Source organism: Phoxinus phoxinus (assembly GCF_949152265.1).
Source record: "Phoxinus phoxinus genome assembly, chromosome: 21".
In the NCBI taxonomy this organism is placed as follows: Eukaryota; Metazoa; Chordata; class Actinopteri; order Cypriniformes; family Leuciscidae; genus Phoxinus; species Phoxinus phoxinus.
In genome coordinates this window covers 30,410,400-30,436,163 of record NC_136896.1, presented here as the reverse complement: position 1 = coordinate 30,436,163, position 25,764 = coordinate 30,410,400, and the positions used below count along the sequence as shown (strand labels likewise).

The following is a 25,764-nucleotide window of genomic DNA, read 5'->3' as shown; positions in this document are numbered from 1 at the left end:
CCCGCGGCAGAAACTGATAGCATGTTCCGGAGCTCAGCGATATTTCTGTGGTGGAAGAACATATTCATAACATATTAAATATGATTTTTGAAGGACAAAGTTGTCTAATATAACACCCAGGTCTTTAACCGTAAAGGATGAAGTTACAGTACATCCTTCTAAACGCAAATTATGTTATAAGAAATTTTGTGTACAGGGTTTTGGTCCAATAAGTAATACTAATATCTCATCAGTCTTATCTGAATTTAATAGAAGAAAATTACAGGTCATCCAATATTTGATATCTTTAACACATAATTTTAGAGATCTGCTTGGATTGAAATATATAACTGAGTATCATCGGCATAACAGTGAAACTAATTCCATGTTTTCTTATAATGTTAGCAAGTGCCAGCATACATATTATATATATATACACAGCGGGTGAAATAAGTATTAAACACGTCACCATTTTTCTCAGTAAATATATATATCCAAAGGTGCTATTGTCATGAAATTTTCACCAGATGTTGGTAACAACCCTAGTAATCCATACATATAAAGAAACCAAAACAAATAAATTCGGAAATTAAGTTATGTGTAATAATGTGAAATGACACAGGGAAACAGTATTGAACACATGAAGAAAGGGAGGTGTAAAAAGGCATGGGAAGCCAAGATAACAGCAGGAAACTATCAGTAATTATAAAGCAATCCAATCCAGTCAGTGCAGATTAATATCAGCCGGTTCAGTCCCAACTGATGGCCTACAAGAAGGTCTCATTGCCAAGGTGTCACACAAGACACATCTCATGATGGGTAAAAGCAAAGAGACCTTCGCAACCTCATTGTTGCAAAACATAATGATGGCGTTGGTTATAGACGCGCTTCTGAATGTTCCAGTGAGCACTGTTGGGGCCATAATACGGAAGCGGAAAGACAATCATTTCACCATAAATTTTCCTCGACCAGGTTCTCCTCGCAAGATTTCTGACAGAGGAGTGAAAAGAATAATCAGAAGAGTTGTCCAAGAGCCAAGGGCCACTTGTGGAGAGCTTCAAAAAGACCTGCAATCAGCAGTTGTCTCTAAGAAACGGTAAGTAAAGCACTCCGCCGCCATGGCCTGCATGCACGCTCGCCACGCAAAAAAAAGCATGTTGAAGCTCTTTTAAAGTTTGCTGCACAACATGTGGAAAAGCCAGTGAAATACTGGGAGAATATAGTGTGGTCCGTATGCCATCACACACACCATGTTTGGAGGAGAAATGGCACTGCACATCACCCTAAAAACACCACACAACTTGGTGTTGGCTCTTGGACAACTCTTCTGATTATTCTTTTCACTCCTCTGTCAGAAACCTTGCGAGGAGAACCTGGTCGAGGCAAATTTATGGTGAAATGATTGTCTTTCCGCTTCCGCATTATGGCCCTAACAGTGCTCACCTTGGACCTTTTTGTAGGCCATCAGTTGGGACTGAACCGGCTGATATTAATCTGCACTGACTGGCTGGATTGCTTTTTAATTACTGATAGTTTTCTGCTGTTATCTTGGCTTCCCATGCCTTTTTGCACCTCCCTTTCTTCATGTGTTCAATACTTTTTCCCTAATCATTTCTATGTCTCTGTTGTCTGGTATAAATTTGCACTATTGTCATTGCAGTGATACAACAAGATTACATTAGAGCATCAATCGACAGTGCAATTTCATGAAGTGTAAGACATCAACAATAGCATATTTTGTAAACGGGGCACAGCGACAAATAACCAACTAGGAAAAGTATATATGAGGCGGAGAATCACTAACCAGCAAAAATGAGTAGGCCTATAATTGTGTGTGCTGGAGTCCAGACTTTGGACTATAGGATTCTCTGATGTTATTTCGTTGTTATTTATAACAATTACAAAATAAAGAATAAATCAACGACACAAACAAGCAATATAAGGCTTGTAAATTGCTGTAATTTTTAGTAGCCTAGTCTAATAAGCTGATTTTTTTATTTCTTTTTTTATTCCTGCTGATATCTTCGAGGTCATTCTTTGTCAATCCATCCTCCTAGCTAAAACTAACCCTGATGTACGTTCAAAATAAGACTGCGCCTTTAAGAGGGTTTTGTATTCACACAAGTGGAGACTGAGCGCTCGCGCGCTTCACTGATTGTTGACAACGCGCGTGCACCACTACTCTGCCGAAAGGAGTGAGGTGAATTTTCCCTTTCACACTGACGGAGCATCAGCAGCACACGTGCATTTAGGAGAGGCTGAGACGGGTTTTTTTGCACATTTCTGGACCGCAGAAGCAGGTGCACCGCTCGCGCGCACTCATTATTTGACGCAAACCCGGAGTCATGCATGCGCACGCTTATTGCTGAAAAGTTAATTCGCGCGTGCTAAGACAAACACATCGGGAAAAGTAACCTGGTTGCTGCATAGAGCGTGCTTTATAAATTACTCGTCTGCGTTCACACGGGGAATAATTATTATAATAATGTCGAGGAAAAAAGCGGTGAAAGGAAAGGGGAGTTCAAATTCTCCGAGCTCATCTCCCATCAGCGATAAAGAGAAGGGGAAGAAAGTCCTGACCCAGTCCAACGGAGTGGTTTATCCCAGCAGACCTTCTCTCAGCAACAGTGGAGAGTTCTACGACATCGCCTTCAAGGTACAAGACGAGCTCATTTAAACAACGCGAACATCATGCAGTACGGCAAGCCGCTTACACATGTATTAGTATTTTTATATTAATAGTAACCTTTTTCTTTCTTTGTTTTAACAAAAATATTTACTACTAAGTAGTCAGTTCCTATATTTGAATTTCACTAGACATTCCAATTCTATTATTCCTATTATAATTAGTCTCTTATGACTAGTTATCATTCATTACATCTCAGGATCCATAATTAATAACTAATTTGAGGTAACTAACATTCTCTGGCCTTCTGAGGTTAAAGTTAGCGGTTCTCTTCATCCTAATTTTTTTTTAAATAAACCCAAGAATAACCTTTTATCAGTAATATTTCAAGAAAATGCTTTACTGTTTGGACTGAAGCTGCATGTTTACATAATGCATCATTTATTATAAAAATCATGAGTATCGAATATGATCATCAGGCTTTTAGAAGGTTTATTTGTTCATCTCTCAAACATTGTATTGCATTATATGTTTAAAAACTACAGAGCTTTGATGATAAACTAAGCATTTAAATATCTTATACTAAAACATATTAATGGCTGATATAGATTTTTGTATGCATTTTATGTTAGTATCGGCTATATTTTTATAAAGATCTCATTGATTTGCATTACAAGCATCAGAATTATTATTTTTTGTCCATATAAATATCAGCATCTGCAGCAAATTGCATATTTTTGCTCAGTTTGAGTCTCTGAATAAAAGTGAGCAGTTTTTCCATATTCTCACTGCCATGATGTAGCACATATGATACTCAACAACAAAAATCAGTTTCTTATATATATATTTTTTCATAAATAGATGGCAACTATTAAGTGTTAATATGGCTTGCCATACATGTGCATGCATATGTGAGTGTAAATATTTTGCCAGCACAAACATGGCTGCTGTGTTATAAAATGTATATTTCATAGTTTAAATGATTGTGTGGAGATTTATGCATGGGGTTTATGGCCTTTATTTATGCCACGGCAATTAAAAACACTGAAACACTATCCAGCGGTCCCACATGGATGAGGATTTGCGCTGTTTGACTGGAGTTGAGCCTCTAATTGAACAGCTGTGTCAATACAGATAAGCAGAGCTATCCGGCCGGACACAAGCATTCACACTCACCTATCGGCTTTCTCCAGTGTGTACGACAGTTAGATCCGGTGAATAATGCATTTATATAATCATTCCCTGATGATGAATCATATAGTCTTGACAAGTCTTGTGGACAGTCAAGAACAGGAATAGCCTATATTTCCCAAACTGATCCCGCAGATCCATACGTTTAATCTGGCATTTCCTGCTTTACTCCTGCATATCATTATTGCTGTAATATTACTGAAATAAATCAACCTTTTTTTTACAGTCTATGAAATAAACCAATGTTGTTTGTGAAAAATTATCATGTAGCTTCATCCTTTAATGAACCCTGTGAAAAGAAGTAGAGTTTAGCATAATTTTAAAAAATATTACTTATTATGGAAATAATATACTTAAGTGTGAACTGAACGCAATGTTTTCAGACACTTAATTGCATGTTATTTACGATTAAATGAAAATGTAATAAAGTATAAATTGATATAAAATGCAATAAGTTGAACTTGCTTTTTGAATCACTTAAGTGGGACTTAAGTAAATCTATACATGTGCATTAATTTCATAATTAATTCTATTGTCTTTGAAATATGGTGAAAGTGTTCCGACACATATTTATAAATAAAACTGAAATATACTTTAATGCCACTTCTGTTGGAACTTGTCATGTGTGCAAATATTTTTCTAATTACATATTTGTAATGATTTTGCAATTTAGCAATCAAATAACATAGAGTATAGTATGTTAATCAACACATCAAGGTTTGTATTTCTTTAAAGCATGACAAAACGTGATTTAAAATACTTTAAAATAAAAATGTTACATGCACTTTTCAAAAGCGTGTTAGAAACAGTGTGTTCTCTTTAAGTGACCTTTTATTTCATTAATGTTATATTACAGGGGAAACTCGAAAAATAGAGTTATCATGCAATCATGCAAGAATATCATGCAATTTATTTCAGTAATTCAACTTAAAAGCTGAAACTAATATATTATATAGACTCATTACATGCAAAGTGAGATATTTCAAGCCTTTATTTGTTATAATTTTGATGATTGTGGCTGACAGCTTATGAAAACCCCAAAATTAGAATATTGTGAAAAGGTTTTCATAAGCTGTAAGCCATAATCATCACAATTATAACAAATAAAGGCTTGAAATATCTCACTTTGCATGTAATAAGTCTATATAATATATTAGTTTCAGCTTTTAAGTTGAATTACTGAAATAAATGAACTTTTGCACCATATTCTCATTTTTCCAGTGTCACCTGTAGTGCAAGTACAGTTTTCTTTTAAATATACTTTCAAATTTGAAGTACACTACAAGTGCACATTAAGTGCACTTCTTTTCCACAAGGGCTTTAAGTTTGAACAGGTCTGAAGGGAATCTAAATAAAACTGAGTTTGTTCTGAAATGAAGTTCAGGGAAGTCAAAGCTGTATGTTTTATAGCTTTAACAAAGCAAAATGCTCTCGGTTTGGGAAATGGCCTGTGGAAGTGTAGTGTTGTGTAGTTGTGTAGTGTTTCTGATCTAATCTCTGGAAGCAAACCTCTCCTTCCCACTGCCATATTCCTGTCTTTAATCTTCACGGCCTTGAAAGAGTCTTTCTAGTGCAGCGGGGAAACAGACACGCTTTGATTGACACGGGTGGAAGGATGAGAGGATGTTCGTCTCTTAATAGAATAAGAGCAGGGAAGACGGGAGGGATGATGGGATATATCGCATGCTTTATCGTGTGTTTTCCTGCAGGTGATGCTGGTCGGTGACTCTGGCGTGGGGAAAACCTGTCTGTTGGTCCGCTTTAAAGATGGAGCATTTCTGGCTGGGAGCTTCATCTCAACAGTGGGTATAGACTTCAGGGTGAGTAGAGAACGTGAAATATACATGCATTAATGCATATGCTGTCAAAAGAAGTCTCTCCAAGAGTGCTTTGATTTAATTTCATTACTGCTTTTACTGTATTTTGTTGGTCAGCCTTGGTGAGCCTATAGCACACAATGTGTTTATCGTGCAATTTAAATGCTAAAATGAGTTATTACGTGCATATGATACTGTAATGTAATACCCATGTACCCCACACCACTAAAGCTACGTTCACACTACAAGCGACTGTCGCTGCAGGTCGCCAGTGGCTGGCGGTGAGGTCGCTAGTGGGCGTTCCCGCTACTGGTTGCCTAGTAATGTTTGTGAGTGACATTCACGGATGTTCCTCCATGTTGTCGACAACAAATCTGTTTTCTTGCCGCTACAAACACACATTTTGGAAGGAAAATTCTAAATATAAATGTAATCAGCATAACATGCATAATATTAAAGATGAACGAGAAACTGTGAGTGCTTTTTGCCATCGCGGCTATTTAACTGCAACAAACGGGCAAACACCGTCTATATGTGTTCAGGACACCAGTCCGGCTCTGAGTCAGTGCTGTGAACACCACTGTATGCACACGGAGATACATCACAACTTATAGCACAGTTTCTGACGGCTAAAATTAGCTTCTCGTTCAGCTCGCCTCTGTCAGAGAGAGACGGATGATCACGCGCTCCACTGACTTCACTCCGATTGGTTGTCGCTCCCGAAAGTCATTCTTCATTTGCATAAAGTTAAACAGATCTCAACTTTGTCGCGTCGCCAGACACGCCCCATCAGGTCGCCAGCGGTCGCGATCGCGCGTGTCGCTGGAAAACGCCCGCTCCCCATTGAAATGAATGGTAACGTGTCGCTTGTAGTGTGAACGCAGCTTAATCTTTCCCAAGGGGATTACAGTGCGTATCATATGCACGTAAAAACTCCTTTTCGCGTGTAAATTGCACGATAAACACAATAGAGATGCATTTAACGAGAACGGGTTGGTATAAGAGACTTCGTTAACATTTCGTTTCGATAGTAGAATGTCTAAAGTGGACTAACTATAAGGAATGTTACAACTATGTTAGCTAACTCTCATTAGAGTATTAGACTGTCTGCTAATATCTGCTAACACTTTACTTTGATGCTTATTTTGAACAGAAATGCTGACTATAAGTAACTGCGCAACTACATGTCAACTTATTCTAATACTCTAATGAGAGTTAGTAGAATGTCTAAAGTGAAATATCGAAAAAAAGTTTCACAAGACTTCTTTTAAGCATAAAAAAAAGTAATTATTCCAGACTTTGAGATTTTCTGTCAGTGGAAATGCATGCATTTATATATCATTATTATTTCAAGGCAATCCTAAATTGCAGTCATTTAAAGTTCCCCTGTGGTGAAAATCCAGCTTTTAATGTAGTTTATGTGTGTATGTGGTGTTTTTAATCTGCTTTAACACACACCATGTGTAAGTTCATAAGTGGACAGCATTGCGGAGAATTTTCTGCTTAAAACTGCAGTGAACCAAAGACAGTCTCAAAAACACGGTTTGAAATCGCTGGTGTTTCTGACGTCACACACTACCTTGTAACCAATCAGATCAACGTGTGACCGTCAACCAGTGGATCTCTGAGTGAGTGGAGGCGGGGCTCATTTGCATATTCATAGAACCGTGTAACCAATCAGATCAACGTGTGATCGTCAACCAGTGGATCTCTGAGTGAGTGGAGGCGGGGCTCATTTGCATATTCATAGAACCGTGTAACCAATCAGATCAACGTGTGATCGTCAACCAGTGGATCTCTGAGTGAGTGGAGGCGGGGCTCATCTGCATATTCATAGAGCCGCGCATACTAAATGAGGCAAGGGTGTCGAGTTACATTCAATATATTTTAAGGAAAAAAGGTTTAAATACGCCATGTTGGTGATCAAAGATGAGTTTTAAGGGATAAAATGATTGACTGCAGGGAGACTTTAAGTAAAAATCAACTGGTTCCTGAAATGAAAAGATGGCAGACTTGCGTCATTTTCTTTGGCCTTCCATACAAACCCAAGTCTTGTGCTTTTCTTTTATGAAGCAACAAAGCCCTAATTTGCTACATCTGGCAATAAAATAGGCCATTTGTGAGTCTCTTTTCTTTTCTATCAAACAGAAGAATCCATCATTATCTATTGCAGCTCCTCAGGGCTTGTGTTTTCAGGGCAGTTTTTAAGAGCACTAGACAGACGACATGAACAGATGAAGGATCTGTCGTTCTGAGACAGCGGTGCATCTTCCATTACTTCAATAAAGCCAAGGGCAAAGAGTGCTCTCCACAAGCCCTGTGCCTCATCACTTATGTGAACTAATCTAGAGGACTGGACAGTGTCTTTGTGTCCGCACTGCTCGGGTCAAGGCAAATCTGAGAGGGGTCATTTAAGGTCGGTTTGTGAAAATTGTGGCTGGAGTTTACAGGTCTTTGTAAAAAAATAATAATAGATCTTTCATCAAAAGGTGTATTTAATCAAATGCATGGTAGTTAGTTAATAAACATGATATTTATTTGAGAAATTATGCCGAAAAGTGAAGCAACATGGCATAGGAACATTTAATTTTAATTTAGTTGTGCATTAGTCATATCAGATTTGAGTCTCAATCATATTCCCTCTCTCTATCTTCAAATACTTGTGTTCTATTAAATTTTACTATCAGTAAATGTGGCAAAGTTAGAAAATTGTTGCAAACAAAGCAAAAACCGAATCAATGCATTTCAACACATGCATTACTGCTGTTTCTTTCCTGAATGAATCAGTGTTTTTGAGTGAATCGCTTGATTGAATGATTTAATGACTCGCCTATAAAGCCATTACTCGTTTCTTTCCTGAATGAATCAGTGTTTTTGAACAAATTGCCTGAGTGAATGATTCAATGACTCACTCATAAAGGCCATTACTTGTTTCTTTCCTGAATGAATCAGTGTTTTTGAATGAATCGCTTCAGTGAATGATTCTATGACTCGCATATAAAGCCATTACTCGTTTCTTTCCTGAATGAATCAGTGTTTTTGAATGAATCGCTTGAGTGAATGATTCAATAACTCGCCTATAAAGCCATTACTTGTTTTTTTCCTGAATGAATCAGTGTTTTTGAATGAATCGCTTGAGTGAATGATTCAATGACTCGCCTATAAAGCCATTACTTGTTTCTTTCCTGAATGAATCAGTGTTTTTGAATTAATTGCTTCAGTGATTGATTCAATGACTCGCATATAAAGCCATTACTTGTTTCTTTCCTGAATAAATCAGTGTTTTTGAATGAATCGCTTGAGTGAATGATTCAATGACTCGCCTATAAAGCAATTACTCATTTCTTTCCTGAATGAATCAGTGTTTTTGAGCAAATTGCCTGAGTGAATGATTCAATGACTCACATATAAAGCCATTACTTGTTTTTTTCCTGAATGAATCAGTGTTTTTGAATGAATCGCTTCAGTGAATTATTCAATAACTCACCTATAAAGACATTACTTGTTTTTTTCCCCTGAATTAATCAGTGTTTTTGAATGAATTGCTTGAGTGAATGATTCCCCCCCCCCAAACACTCCTGTAGCTTCTCTTTGGATAAACAGGTAGTCCTATGCACAAAAGAATACAGTTTGCCATTGGTTGAGCCAGAAATTGACTTGTTGGATTTACAGAAACCAGCATTTATGTGAAGTCGTGCTCTGTAAACGGTACAGAATAGAGACTTTATCCCTGAATAAAGTCAGAATAGATCTGTTATCCTCACTGTGACTGCTGGATGCGGCACTTTAGACCTGAGATCCATTTCATTTCCTTTAAATCAAGCTAAATGTTAGAGAAAGAATTTTGTACTTGTCAAAATTGTGCAAATTTGCTTCTTAAATGCTGATGTTGATCCATGGGTCATTGCCACAAAATAAACAGTAGCAAAATGTATTTAATTTGTGTTAATGACCATCTAACTGTAAATTATATTACATGACTTTATGTTAAATGAATAGACATGGAGTATTAATAAAATATGAATTTTTTTTTCGCATGCAGTCCGACAGCAAATTCATTGACATCAATGCAAAATACTATTTTCTAACTCAGTATTTTTGTCTTGTTTTACATTAAAAATATCTGAACATTCTTAAATCAAAACACATTTACTTGGGAAGAAAAAGGTCATAGATAGATATTAAGTCTTGTTTCTGAAAAAAATATCACAATTAAGTGAGTTTATGCTTAAAACTAGAAAAAATGTCCATTAGCAGATATTTGTTCAGGTTTTAAGCATAAACTGTTTTTATTAAACCAGACTTAACATTTCAAATAATTTTGCTTCTCCAGAAAATTAGATATTTGTATTACTGAGGAAGAACATTTTTTTTTTTTGCAGTGACTACAGAAGATTAATATTAAAGCTGCTGAATGTGGAATGAAAGGAATCTATTGATGTGTCTATTGTGCTCTCGCTGTCCTTGCAGTTAATAGTACATTGATTTTAGTGTAAATAATACATACGCTTCTTCCCGGCATATAATTGTCTGCTAGACTAATTCATTCAATGCATCTTTGTTAAACAAGTATTCACTATTGAATACAACTAAATACTAAGACAAAAACATCTCTTTAGAGATTGTGTGTGTGCAGTGTTGCTCTATCCTCAACATCTGTGCTGTCGATTACTGCAGAAAATAATTCTGACTCAGTAAAGCCGTTTATGAGCCTAAAATTAATGTATTGGCCAAACGGACAACATAGTGTATGTAAAAGTAGGCATCCACTGATATTACATTTTTGTCCGATACCGATAATTCTTTATATTTGAAAGCCGATAACCGATAAATTGGCCAATAAATCTAAATCCAAATTTTATATAATTTTTGAGACCCTGACTACAAAAACAACATCATTAAATCCATGTCCCAATCACACAATTATAATGTTCTCTTCTCATTATAATGTTATGTAGCCGATATGACAGGCATGTTGCACTTTACTGTATTTTCCTTTTTTGAAGTGATTTAATCATATTTCAAGCAATTCAAAAGCATCATGTTGAACAGTGCGCATCTGAAGTGTCTCAGCTGAAGGAGATCATACATTATTTGATAATGTATGATCAAATAATTTTCTTTCTGGGCCGATAACGATAACATTAAAGATTATATCAGCTGATACCGATATGGTGACTGATATATCGTGCATCCCTGTGTAAAAGAGAATCAAATTACCTTAGGAATTGACCGTTTGCAAAGACCCGCCCCCTTTAGTTACTGTTGCTATGTCCGACAAGCCACGCCTCTCTCACACACACACACACCATGTTCTCACGCAGTGAAAAACACATCGTGGAGCAGAGAGACACTGACAACACACTGACACACACAGACCAGCTTACTTTTGATATTAAACAAAGTCTCACCTTTCATTTTTTAAAGAAATGTACACAATAAATAGTGTTTTGTGTCTCTTTAATGTGTGTGTCAGATCGCTCAGTTAAAGCCGCTCGTGAACCGATCATCTCTTTCTTCTAGTTCATTTATAGCATCAAATAAACATGAATGAACATCAGAAGGAATGTTGTTTTAACCGCAGATAGACGTCAGTACACTCCGCTTCTCAAGCTCAAATCCTCCAACGTTAATCTACTAACTCTCCTGACTGCGCTGTCCGACAAAATGGCGGATTCGGCGAATGACGGATTATGATTGGTCAGATCACCTGTCAATCAATCTCCCTGCGAAGGGTCAATTGGGAAATGATCTGTATTGAAATCATCAGCTGTGTGTTGAGTCTCTGTTCAGATTTGCTGCGTCCAAACTGGTCACTTCTAATGTTCAATGTTTTCTCACCGCATTATTAATCCCTCGCCGTCACGAATGACTGATAGTCCTGCCCTTTTACTTCATTCTGAACACGAGAGCAAGCCTGATCTCCAGCTGAAGATATTCATAAAGCTCACTTCTAGCAGAGCTGTAGAAACTTTCAGTGCACTTCTGCAGAAATGCATTTGCATCTGAATAGTGTTGGGAGATGTGTTCACAGCACTCCAGTTTCCCGGTCCTGAGAGTCCCGATCACGGCTTGTTCTCATGAGGACACTTACACTGATATTGTGCTTTCTGATCGCTCAAGACTGGCAGAAAAACTCAGTCTATTTTTTCCTCAGTGTCTGGTTGCATAAAACAACCAGTCCAATCAGATCTGCACAAGTCACTCGTGAGATTCCAGGTTATGAAACTCACTGATCTAGTTCTACACACACATGAATTACATGAACTAAAAGCATTGTGCATTGGGGATTTTATATCAGAAGTTGAGTTTTGTTTATGTTTTTGAAAGAAGTCTCTTCTGCTCACCAAAGCTGCATTTATTTGATCAAAAATGCAATAAAAACAGTGAAATATTATTATATTTTGATTTTTTTAAAATATATGTTAAATTGTAATTTATTCCTGTGATCAAAGCTGTATTTCCAGCATCATTACTCCAGTCTTCAGTGTCACATGATCCTCCAGAAATCATTCGATTTGATGCTCAAGAAACATTTATGATTATTATTAATATTAAAAGTTACGAAAATCATGGTGCATGTTAATTTGTGAGATTCTTTGATGAATTGAAAGTTCAAAAGAACAGCATTTATTTGGAATAGAAATCTTGGTCACTTTTGATCAATTTAATGCATCCTTACTGAATAAACATATTAATTTCAAAATCTTACTAACCCCAAACCTTTGAACAGTTTATATAATAAATCAGACTGAGTTGAGAACTACAGAAGCACGATGGTTTTTACTGCTTATTTTTGCATTTGTTTCTCTCTGAGAATGACATGATGGCACTTTAAAAGGTGTCAGATGCATTAATCGAAAATCATTTACAGAATTTTAAAACGCTTTACAGATCATTCAACGTTTTTTTTAGTTTTTTGTTTTGTTTTTGTTTTTACATTGAAAATCTGTTGCATTAAGATAAATGGCATGTAGTTATTAGCCGTACACTGTAAAAAATTAAGTGTCTTTTCCAAGAAAATACTATTTCATTCTTTCTACTTCAAAATTGAATGTTTAATTCAATGCAGTGAATGAATTTACTAGAAATTTCTGAGCTAATTTTTTTCCCCACTGTACATATATTTTCCACTATTATTGAAGTATTTTGGAAATATACTTCCCTTCCCTCTTGTTTTGAGGCTTGGTCATTACTGACTGTAGAAAGTGTGTTTTTCTTTCACCGCTGGCACTTTAGGAATGATGTCCTGGCATGTATGAGTTCATCTCGAGCACTTTCACAGGCTATTGATCCGCAACTGCAGGACTACAGCGGCTGTCACTGTAAAAAAAAAAAAATCTGTTAAATTTACGGTAAAATACCGGCAGCTGTGGTTGCCATAAATGTACCGTATAAAATACAGTAGCAACATTTTAGGTTTTACAGACTTAACCTAAAATTTACAGTAATAAACCGTATCTCATTATCTGACATGATGTTAATTTACAGACCTATTGAAGTATTATTATTTGTTTTGTACCATTGTAATACACTGACAACAACCACCAATCACAGCAGTGATGAGAGTCACATGATTATTCATAAGCAGCTCTTCCACAAGACATGTAATACTTATTTATAGAAGTTGCACAGTGTCATTCAGACAAACATTAAACACCATCATGGTAACACAAAAAAATGAAATTAAAAAAATGCAATAAACATTAATTTAACAACATTAAATTTAACATAAAACCTTAATGTACATAACTGATTAGAAAAAAACTAAGAAAACTATGAAGAAACGGTTATTTCAACAAAAATACATCAAATGTGAAGTGTCACGCAGGGAATTGTGTTCCAATTTACGTTTTTTCACTGTAAATTATACGAGTTGTTCTTTTTCACTTTCAAAACCTGTAAATTTAACGGTATTTTACTGTAAAATTACATTAAATGTACCATTAGATCTATCACAGTTATTTACCATATATAGTAAGGAAACTTTCTGTTAATCAATTAACAGTTTTTCACTGTAGCGTCTTTTACCGTTAAAATCACGATCATTTTGGCATGCACACACTCTTTATTATAGAAGAGATTGATATATTCCACTCAAAGAACTTCTCATGTTGTGATATTCTTCCATCAATGACTTCGACTCGACATATAGTCTTATGGCTTTTCTTTATTCACCTCCAGAAAATCACTTGAGTGTGTTTATATAACATCTCCTGTCTATTATTCTCAGTCAAACTCAACGAATATGGGGATATTGTCATCGTACGCATGGACTAAATGAATAAAGAGTATAAGATTAGGAAAACACAAGTCTTTATGCGACACGTGTGCCAAAAAATGTCCTCTAATGTTGTACAAACATTCATAATTTCAATTCAATGACTCTAATAAAGGGTAATAAAATTAATATCATTTTTATTGCACATTAAACACATGTGAGTGTACACATTTTTAAAAGTTTTTTTTTTTTTTTCAAGGAAACACGTTTTTTTAAAATGACAAAATCATTAATTATTAATTTGTGAATATCATTAATTTTTGAGGACTCAGACTACATGACATTTTATAACCTTAACAAATATTGCCTCGTCATAAAAAGTTTAATAATTTAAGATATTTAATGACACAATCCCTTTTTTTTTTTTACCTTTTTTTTTCGAAAGATGACTTGCTTTGCATTGAAGATATACATTTCATCATATAAATTAGGGTCGAGGGTCTGGTGTTCAGAGAGACTCGTATAGTGAACGCGTCTGAGAGCGGTGATCCACAAGCCTCTTCATATAGAGCCTGGCAAACTAAGCCTGTCTTTTTTTTCTGTTTTGTGTTGTTGTCTATTTCTGATTCATGTTATTTTACATAATTTATATTCTGACTTCTGTAAATAATTTTCAGATTTAATTTCTGTTATTCTTATTTTAATTCAGTGTGAAGAGAGTTTAAAAAAGCATTTCACTGCATGCCGTGTGTGTGACTAATAAATTATGAAAAAAAAAAAAAAAAAAAAAAATATATATATATATATATATTGTATATAGTTTATTTATTTTACTGTATTAGTCACACACACACACACACACACACACACGCGTATTCTATGTGTGGAGAACAAAGCATTGTTGAATAAATGCATACATAAATGATACAGTTTCATAATTCTATCAAGTAAAATGTCTTGTGCTATTCCTTGGCTGTAAAATGTTATATAATATTTATGTTATTTTATATAATTTATATTCTGACTTGGGTAAATAATTTTCAGATTTTATTTCTGTTATTCTTATTTTAGTTCAGTGTGAAGAGAGTTTAAAAAAAGCATTTCACTGCATGCCGTGTGTGTGAAGTTTTTCATAAAATATGGAAAAAAAAATATATTTTATTTATTTATTTACACACACACACACACACACACACACACACACACACACACACACACACACACACACACACACACACACACACACACACACACACACACACACACACACACACACACACACACACACACACACACACACACACACACACACACACACACACACACACACACACACACACACACACACACACACACACACACAATGTTATATAATAAAATGTTATATAATATTTATGAGTGGACTATTATCTTTATACAGTATATTCAGATCGAACGGTGTTGTAATCGTGTAAGTTTTCCTACAGAACCGCACAGTTTCTGGCGTGCTGTAAATCTCCCTGATGACTCTCGGGGATCGACTGCTTTAGTCTGAGTTGTTCTGATGTGTGTGAAAGTCGTATTCGTCTCTACAGTTTTTGGCCTTGAGCTCAGCAAACATTCAGTGGACATCTCAACAAAACAGTGAACTTAAGATGTGCTGTCGGCCTTTTAATACGACTTCTGCTGTGCCTGGAGAACACACACACACACACACACACATTCTCATTACGCTTTGCTAAAGTGTTGTTTAGACAGTAAATCATTCAGTCATCAGTCCTCCAGCGATCGGGCAGAATTACCTGCTTATCCTCCTTTATTCCCACAGAGATAATAAACAGGACCATTCTGTGGGATTTGCTATTTTCTCCATTGCTAAATGTCTACATTTGTTCTACATTAACCATTGTATTAGGTTGTGGGGCATTTTTATTTTATGATTTATCTAAAATACTTGGTAACATTTTAATTTATGATATTAAAACATGCCTGCAAAGTATCAACACACTGATTTATTGTAGAATGTGAGTACAACATTTCTATTAAGATTGTTATAGTGGGTCAATCTGACTTTCATTGCAGTTACACAGTTAATGTATTTTGTTTCTTAACTTCTAAGTGTATTTACATTTGCATTGCAGATGTTTTTATCTAAGGAAACTTACACTGCATTGAGATATTTGATCATAGGACATGCATGTTCATTTGTCTGGGAATCGAACCCATGAACTTGGCGTTGCGATCATCATGATCTACTGGTTGAGAACATATCAAAGCGTCTTTGGTGTTTTCAATTGTAAAACCAGAAATCGAGGCTAAACATGATGACATTGGCGGTGCGCAATGACACCTTACACTGGTTAAAAAAGATGCTTTCTCTGGATTTAAATGTTGTTTAGTAAATTTTCACTAAACTACTTTACTAAAAACAAAACAAAACATGCATTTATTCATTATTCATTATCATGAATTTCAGATTTCAGTATTTTACATGAGCAAGATGTACTGAAAACAGAAACGTTTTTCCTTTGATTTTCACTTACAGACGACAACTCGAAACATCCCTGTTCACAGGGACACAAGAAAACGGCAAAAAATGCTGTATTATTAATGCCAGACCAGTAGATGGCGGTAAAGAAACACTACGCACCTATAGACTGAACACGTAGCACGCATGCGCATGACGTTTTTTTGTAGTTTACACGGAGATGTGACGGTATTGCTTTCAAAAACTTGCTCTTTGAAACACATTTTCAAAAGTTTGCGTTTTCAGGCACCCGAAGCGCAGTTGTCGTGTAACGCCGTGTCCTAACCAAACGCGATGCGATAAGATTCCAGCGACAAATCACTTATCTGTCCACACTAGACGCAACGCGATTGTGAGATGCGTAAAAATCAATCAAAACCCACAGCCAATCAGAAAAGTGTGTGGGCGGAGTCTCGCGGCGAGTGCACAGCCAATCAGAACAGCGTGTGGGTGGAGTCTCGTGGCGAGTGCACAGCCAATCAGAACAGCGTGTGGGCGGAGTCTCGCGGCGAGTGCACAGCCAATCAGAAAAGTGTGTGGACGGAGTCTCGCGGCGGGTGCACAGCCAATCAGAACAGCGTGTGGGTGGAGTCTCGTGGCGAGTGCACAGCCAATCAGAACAGCGTGTGGGCGGAGTCTCGCGGCGAGTGCACAGCCAATCAGAAAAGTGTGTGGGCGGAGTCTTGCGGCGAGTGCACAGCCAATCATAACAGTGTGTGGACGGAGTCTCGTGGCGAGTGCACAGCCAATCAGAACAGTGTGTGGGCGGAGTCTCGTGGCGAGTGCACAGCCAATCAGAACAGTGTGTGGGCGGAGTCTCGCGGCGAGTGCACAGCCAATCAGAACAGCGTGTGGGCGGAGTCTCGCGGCGAGTGCACCAGAGAGTAATCTTGACGGCATTCGCAAGAAAATGGATAAGTACATAATCAATTTCACAAATATTACACCATTTAAACATTATTCAAATACATAGGCTACTGAGTTACTAAAACAATCTTTGTCAAAGAATACACTTGTTTGTTCACAGTTTGAACGTTCTTGTTTCCATGTGTTTAATTTCAAGATCTGAGGTGAATTATCCATTGTTGCTTTTACAGCTCAAAGCTGGAGCACTAATGATATTCACAGTCACATGACACGCTTTTAACATTAAATAAAGCACATAAACAATGCCTGAGATTATCATTGCCACACTTTGAGTGTGTTGTTCCAGCGCGCAGCCGCAGAAAAATAGAAACCGTTTCTAAAATGGAGTCGTCGCGGCTGGTTAGCACAAAAACTCTGATTAACATGGAAAAGACACATTTTATTACGCATTATAATTTTTTTCATTGACCTTAACCTCTCTTGAAGGGTTAGGGTCTTTGCTCGGCTCGCTCACACTTTTCAAAGCGTGTGTGTGTAGTTGGCATGCTCGTGTGTGACTCTCTCTAAAGCAGAGCGGATGAAACGTGGCGCTGCTGGCAGTGATGTGTGGAAATCAGTTTAGACAGCACAACTTTTTCACTTGCTCACTGCATTACATATTTTTTTTTACCAGCCAGAAATGTTTTCCCTCGCCATAATGTTTCCGTCAGTGAAATAAACCGGTGATTTTGAATGTTTTCCAGCAGACAGTGTGATCTTTATTGGAGCTGATGAGGGTCAGTCGGGATCTCTCTGAGGGACTGTGGCCCAGATGCCGTGTGTGAGCGAGGCTTTTATCAGCGTCTGTGTTGAAGCTTGTAAAGCTGCGGTTTCTTCTCCCCTGCAAACTTACAATTCAGCTGTATAAGGAAAACACCAGTTGTAAGTCGAGGGTGAAGAAAATAACAGCTGTTTTACTTTATTAATGAGCAGAAACGAAGATGGAAGTCCAAAATACACGTAACAGCTTCACAAATATAAAGACAATACTGGACAATGAGTAGAACTAAACTGAAGGCTTTAATACACAGCAGAAACCGAACAAGAAACAGGTGTGCAAAGCAATCAGTAACCATAGCAACAAATGAATACATGCAACTGAAATAAACATGTAACAAACACGAAATGGAAATAAAAAAGAAATAGTATTTATGTTCATGAAGTCCTGTACATTCCTTTTAAAGTCAACATGAAATTTTAAATTCACATCTATTTTCTAAATGAATGTTATTGATCTTATTGTGAACAATTCATCAATGCATGTTTAAACATTTTTTAATTAGATCTTGTAATTTTTTCAGTAACGCTACATTAAGAAACACATATTCACAATTAACTAGTTGGTTATTAGCATGCATATTACTAGCATATTGGCTGTTTATTATAGTATTTATAAAGCACATATTAATGCATGACCATATTCTACATCTCTTAATCCGGCCCAATACGTAAAGGATAAAGTATAGCGAGGCATTATCCCGCTTATTACACGGCTGCCTACCAAATAATACGTTTTTATGCAAGAAACCTTGACTTGTTTTATAAGCGGGGAAAATAAAATGCGACAAAGGCCGATAATGTTGTTTCATTTGTAATGCCTGTACTCAATCAAAGTGTTTTACTCTCTATAGCAGTCTTTGTTCAGTATGACCGTTATCTGACAGGCTCTTATCATCTTGCAGGAATTAATGGACTTCATCAGCAAGAGTCTGATGGATGTTTAATGTGTGCTAAAGGAAGCGTTCGCTCAAGCGCTCGGGGCGTTTAACCAGTCGTGTGTGTGTGTGTGTGTGTGTGTGTGTGTGTGTGTGTGTGGTGTCGAAGGTCTGTGCATCTGTCTAAGCATATGTGCGCCTCACTGCGAGCTTTACTGACGCTTGCGCTCGCATATGCTGTGAGATTTCTGGATCTGCTTCTGCAGATTTAAATAATCCTATCACAAGTGTCATCCGTCAGACAGACTGTGTTCAAAACCGACATACTGTCAAAGCCAAAGATAAAGCTGGTCTCGTTCTGAACCCCGTGTGCTGTGAAGCAGACAGAGACGTATGAGCTGGGTAAACATATTGTGACGCGTGTGCAATATACTTAGGAGGCCTGATGATCGTTGAAAAGTAACATTTACAGCTCGTCTTGAATTCGGTTCCAGGAATGCTAGTAATTTGTCAAACTATTTTAAGCCAGTTTGATTATTTTGTAATGCACAGTCTCTATTTTCTTTATAGTTCTGCAAGAAGCATTGGCCGTTTTTAGCTATCCAGTCAATACTGCTGGATAAATCAATTCCCGTCTTGTTGAATTTTGTCATGTTACAAAGTAAAATGGATTGCAAATACCGTATAATTTCTGAAAACGCTTAGTAATATTAATACGAGTTTTCTTTAACCCTGTGAAAATTCTGGGTTAAAAACAATGCAATTTGGGACATTTAGGCGACCCGGCGCTGGGTCGAAAAGTGACGAGGTTGTTCTGACCAAAGCTGCGTTGGGCCAACGTGCTAAACTCAACTATATTGCTGGATGGGTTGGGAATTAAAATGCACACAGAGAATGATTAGAGTAACGTAACAACCATAATAATTGATTCAACCGGCTGTTTAATTATTAGAAAATTAACGCACACCAGAGATGATGTATTTCAAGACATTTGTCAGGTTTTGTCCTTAAAACTTTCTTGTGTGTAGAACTAATTTCTTACGCATCTAATCCCACATTTCAGTTTGCTAATTACAAACGTCATTATAGAGCTAGTGATGGAGGATTGAGCCGATAGCAGTTATTAATGCTGTTATTAGAGCGAGAGAGAGTGTGAATTAACTGAGTCTGTGGCCGCGTTTCCATTACCCTTTAAATTGCGCAAATAGAAATTGCGAATTGAAAATATGCTTGACTGACTGATCGCGAGAGGAAAAAATGAAGTTGTCGTCGCATAACATCAGTTAATGGAATTGGAAACGCTGCATTTTGCAATCGTTTTTTTGTCGATATTTAGAAAAAATCACAAAAGTTTTGCACAAATCTGTAATGGAAACGGCCTACCGTCTCTCAGCAGTGTTCGGCATCAGCGTCTCTAATAGTGAAACTGTAAGTTGATCTGCTTCAAGAACAGCGCCGGTATTTCCTCGCTAGTGATAAATGTCATGTAGATTTTAAGTTGTTAAACTATTTTTCTGATAAAATCCTCAGAGCAGCGCTGACCACACATTTCTGTGTGAGTGTGTGTGTGTGTTTGTGCAGGAGAGAGAGAGAGAGTTTGTGCTTTCCGTACATAATAACATAAAAACAATTTTTTTCCTATTGGTTACTATATTTATTTGCTTGGTCCGTGTCGTTGTGGGTTTTGGTTATTTTGCTGTTCGTCTGAAATAACTGAAATCATTTGGCGTAGTGATATGCAGCAGTAATGCGGTCGAAACCTGCCGGAACTACTTTATCAGTGAGTTTCCCTGAAAATAACCGAACACCTTAGAATGTTCATCAACCAATCAGATTCAAGCATTCAGCAGCCCTGTAGTATAAAAGAAGATATTTTGAAGAATGTTGGTAACCAAACAATGAGACATATGAATGTTCTTTTATGTCCCACAGATGAGAGAAAGTTGATGATGAATAAATTATGACAGAATATTAATTTTGGGGTGACCTATCCCTTTAAGTTCCCATCCTGAAAATGACAGTTTTATGTCAGTTTTTATATTACGCAAGTCCTTTAAAAGTGTTCAGTTTGGACAGACCCGTCACCCGTGTGTCTTATATAAAAGCGCTCCACTCTTTGGATGTTTTTAACCATTGACCCGTGATGCGAACGAGCCGAGCGATGGTCCTGCAAATATTTCCATTTCGTTTTAACTCACAAAAGAAACCATTTCAGCAAAACCTTCCCATGATTCACTAGCACAGCAGTTTGTGAAAACCGGTCAAAGTGTGTCCAAGGTGATTCGCTTCTGACAGCCTTGGAAGTTTGTGCCGTGAAAGCTCTTTTATGAGCAGCTTTGAAAGCAAACGAACGGCCAAACTTTCAACATGATCTTTTTGAAAATGCCGAAAGCTTCTCTGTGGATCATCGACGTGGGTCACAACTTCACACTTCATGTTCTAACAAGCTCATTAAACACAGCAACCTCTCGATTCTGCAGATCTCGCTGTTCCGAGCGATTCCCTAAAGTCCTCCGGCGCTATCCTGAGAGATCACAGATCCAGAGATCAGAACGAACGAGACGAGAGCCACAGAGCGCTGATTGGCTGATCTCGTCTGATGGTGTTGATTAATTGGTCTGGGGATTGAGGGGGAACACAGAGGTGTACTCAGACATTTAAATCAATTACCTACCCGGGGTTTTTCACATCAGTGCCGTAAATCACACAGTCACGCGTTCTCTGTTCTCTCAGATATCCGCACAAGCTGCGTTTACAGCTTCTGGAACTGCAGTTCGCAATTGTTTTTAATTGTTTTTGTTATTAAATTATTATTATTATTATTAATACATTTATTGTTATTAAAGCTAATAAACTGATGTTTTGTAATTGTTTTTTTAATGATTAAATAGTGAAACCACTGTTTTGTTATTATTGTTTTATTATTATTATTAAAGCTTTAATTATTATTATTAAAGCTAATAAAACTACTGTTTTTATATTTTTTATATTATTATTATTATTAAAGCTAATAAAACTACTGTTTTGTAATTGTTTTTAAAATTATTATTAAAGTTAATAAAACTACTGGTTTGTAATTATTTTTAATTGTTGTTTTTATTATTATTAAAGCTAGTAAAACAACTGTTTTGTAATTTATTATTATTAAATCTTGTGAAACTACTGTTTTGTAATGGTTTAATAACAACAACAATAATACGGTAATAATAATGACAATACTTTTTATTAAAGCTAATACTGTTTTTTCTATTTTGTATTATTATTATTATTATTATTATTATCTTTAAAGCTTGTAAAACTACTGATTTGTTATTATTATTATTATTATAACTGTTTATCATTTTTTTAAAATAATAATTATCATTATTAAAGCTAGTCACTGTTCTGCAATTGTTTAAAAAAAAAAATTTTTTTTATCAAATCATGTGTTCTTGAAGTGATTTTCTCTCTGTTCAAAGATAAAAAGATTTTTATGATTATGGCTTTTGAAGACCCCAAATTCAAAATTTGAATATTGTGAAAAGGTTTTCATTAGCCATAATCATCAAAATTATAACAAATAAAGGCTTGAAATATCTCACTTTGCATGTAATGAGTCTATATAATATATTAGTTTCACCTTTTAAGTTGAATAACTGAAATAAATGAACTTTTGCGCCATATTCTCATTTTTCCAGTTTTACCAGTACGTGTCCGTGACCCATTTTTAGTGTCCTATTCCTTTAAATCCTCAGCAGAAGCACAAGAGTTTTCTGTGTAAACGTGGAGAAGAATTCTTCCTGTGTTTTAGTCAAGGACTCTCGTTCATCTGTCAGGGTCTGTCGTTCCACAGATGACAGATTCGTCTTTCAAACGTCTAGTTGTAATGTCGAGGTCGATGTGAAAACATCCGCTGAGCTTCTCCGGACTGGTTAGGTTAGTAAACGGAGAATGGAGAGTCAGAATAAAAGATCCATGTGTCCTTTGCTCTCGCTCTGCCTCACCATGCCCATCCATCCACTGTTGACGTGCTCACCATTACTGCAGTATCGATGCTCGGGTTTAACGTGTGTGTGTTTGTGTGTTTTAGTGCGTATTCTTCTGACTGCAAACACTTTAATGTGTGTCAGTCCATTAACCTGCAAATGCTCTGAGAGTTAATTATCAGTGTGTGTTTGTAACTCGCTCTTTCTGCCTTTGGTTGTGTCAATCAATATTTACCTTGATACACATTATTGTGACCCTGGAGCACAGCACCCAGTCTGGAGTCGCACGGGTATAACTATACATTGTATGGGTCAAAATGATCCATTTCTCTTTTCTTCCAAAAATCATGAGGATATTAAGATCATGTTCCATGAAGATATTTAGTAAATGTCCTACCGTAAATATATAAAACATGTATTTTTGTGAGTGAGTGCAGCACAATCGTGAACATAAATGCACAACTTTAAAGGAGATTTTCTCAATGTTTACATTTTTTTGCTCCTCAGATTCCAGATTTTCAATAGTTGTGTCTCGACCAAATATTGTCCTATCATAACAAACCACACATCAATGGAGAGATTATTTATTCAGCTTTCATATTATATATACATCTCAATTTAAAAAAATCGACCCATGTGACTGGTTTTGTGATCCAGGGTCACAATTACCTCTTTGAGGGAAATGGTTAATTACTCAAAGGTGCAACTTAATCTAACCTAACTTTACCTAATCTAATCTCCTAATCTAATCTAATCTCCTAATCTAATCTAATCTCCTAATCTAATCTAATCTCCTAATCTAATCTAATCTCCTAATCTAATCTAACCTAATCTAATCTCCTAATATAATATAATCTCCTAAACTAATCTAATCTAATCACCTAACCTAAACTAACCTAACCTGAACCTAACCTAACCTAATCTAATCTAATCTAATCTTCTAATCTAATCTAATCTAATCTAATCACCTAATCTAATCTCCTAATCTAATCTAATCTCCTAATCTAATCTAACCTAATCTAATCTAACCTAATCTAATCTAACCTAACCTAACCTAATCTAATCTAACCTAACCTAATCTAATCTCCTAATATAATATAATCTCCTAAACTAATCTAATCTAATCACCTAACCTGAACCGAATCGAATCGAATCTAACCTAACCTAACCTAACCTAACCTAACCTAGCCTTTTACTTTATTTTATAAAAACTTAGAAAATGTGCAATAATACTAAGAAATGATACAGCTGTAATGCAACTCCAAGACAGCTATACATTCATAAGCACACAATTGCAAAATCTATATATGCAAAATATCACCCTTTTTTTTTTGGTTTGTAATATTATTTTCATCAATAAGACGCTTATCATCGAGTCCTGCTTATGCTTTATGTAACGTAATAAATATAAATGTAATGATAGACACCCAGTGTGCCGCATGCCACGCACGTCATCTCATCAATCATTTATACGGTCTGCTGAAAAGGTCAGTTACACTGTTCTGCACACGATTAAGCAAACGGCACAGCAACAAGTACGTTCAGGCGCTCACATTGTATCCTTAATACATTAACTGTCTATATTAATTGTTTTAATTGCACATAAAGCAGGAAATCAGGAAATACACGCCAGACATTTGCTCTGCTCTTTATGAGTTTTACAGCCGAGTGCTGATGAATATTCATGAGAAGTTGCTTTGTCAGGTTTTGAGAGTTTGAGTGACAGCTGCACTTACCCACCAGCTTTTGCGTAGTTTTTTTTTGTTGCATTACTTGATGAATATTAATAAGCACCTGTCACCGTGTGAACACAGCAGGTCGTTAGGGTTGATTATGAGAGTGTCCGTTCACACACCGTGACCTACAGCACTTACACAGAGAGTTAAACTCGCACAGAGAAACAATGTTCTCTCAAAGTTATGAACAAACATTCTGCCAATAACATTAATAGAATGTTCGTTCAAAGTAATTTTGTCTTTAATAATAACCTCAAAATCTTGGCACAAAAATATTGCACATGGAGCCTGTAACATCGTTTAAGAAAGTTCCGAATGTTCCGAGGACATTCAAAAGTAACGTTGCCAAAATGTTTGCAGAATTTAAAAATGGAATGTTCCCTTAATGTTCAAAAAACTGTTTTTAGAAAACGGGACATTCTGAGAACATTCAGAAATCACGTTAGCAAAATGTCCTTTTCTTTCTTCCTCATTCTGATGCTCAGTTTGAACTTCAGCGTGTGAGTGTGAGTGTGAAAGTGAGAGTGAGTGTGAGTGTGAGAGTGAGTGTGAGAGTGAGTGTGAGAGTGAGTGTGAGAGTGAGAGTGAGAGTGAGTGTGAGTGTGAGTGTGAGAGTGAGTGTGAGAGTGAGTGTGAGTGTGAGAGTGAGAGTGAGAGTGAGTGTGAGTGTGAGTGTGAGAGTGAGTGTGAGTGTGAGAGTGAGAGTGAGAGTGAGTGTGAGTGTGAGAGTGTGAGAGTGTGTGAGTGTGAGAGTGAGTGTGAGAGTGAGTGTGTGTGAGTGTGAGAGTGAGTGTGAGTGTGAGAGTGAGTGTGAGTGTGAAAGTGAGAGTGAGTGTGAGTGTGAGAGTGAGTGTGAGAGTGAGTGTGAGAGTGAGAGTGAGTGTGAGAGTGAGAGTGAGTGTGAGAGTGAGAGTGAGTGTGAGAGTGAGTGTGAGAGTGAGTGTGAGAGTGAGTGTGAGAGTGAGTGTGAGTGTGAGTGTGAGAGTGAGTGTGAGAGTGAGAGTGAGTGTGAGTGTGAGAGTGAGTGTGAGAGTGAGTGTGAGTGTGAGTGTGAGAGTGAGTGTGAGAGTGAGTGTGAGAGTGAGTGTGAGAGTGAGTGTGAGAGTGAGTGTGAGAGTGAGTGTGAGAGTGAGTGTGAGAGTGAGTGTGAGAGTGAGAGTGA

General features: G+C 36.7%; 1 protein-coding gene across 1 annotated transcript in view; it reads left to right on the top strand.

The window, feature by feature from the left end:
• Positions 1-2,086: 2,086 nt before the first annotated feature.
• The window catches only part of rab26 (RAB26, member RAS oncogene family), a 95,593-nt gene continuing 71,915 nt past the window's right edge, over positions 2,087-25,764 (top strand). Inside the window, exons 1-2 of the mRNA XM_079595356.1 lie at positions 2,087-2,635; positions 5,506-5,616. Coding sequence (XP_079451482.1) covers positions 2,465-2,635; positions 5,506-5,616 — 282 coding nt within the window. The 5' untranslated portion in view covers positions 2,087-2,464. The remainder of the gene's footprint in view (positions 2,636-5,505; positions 5,617-25,764) is intronic.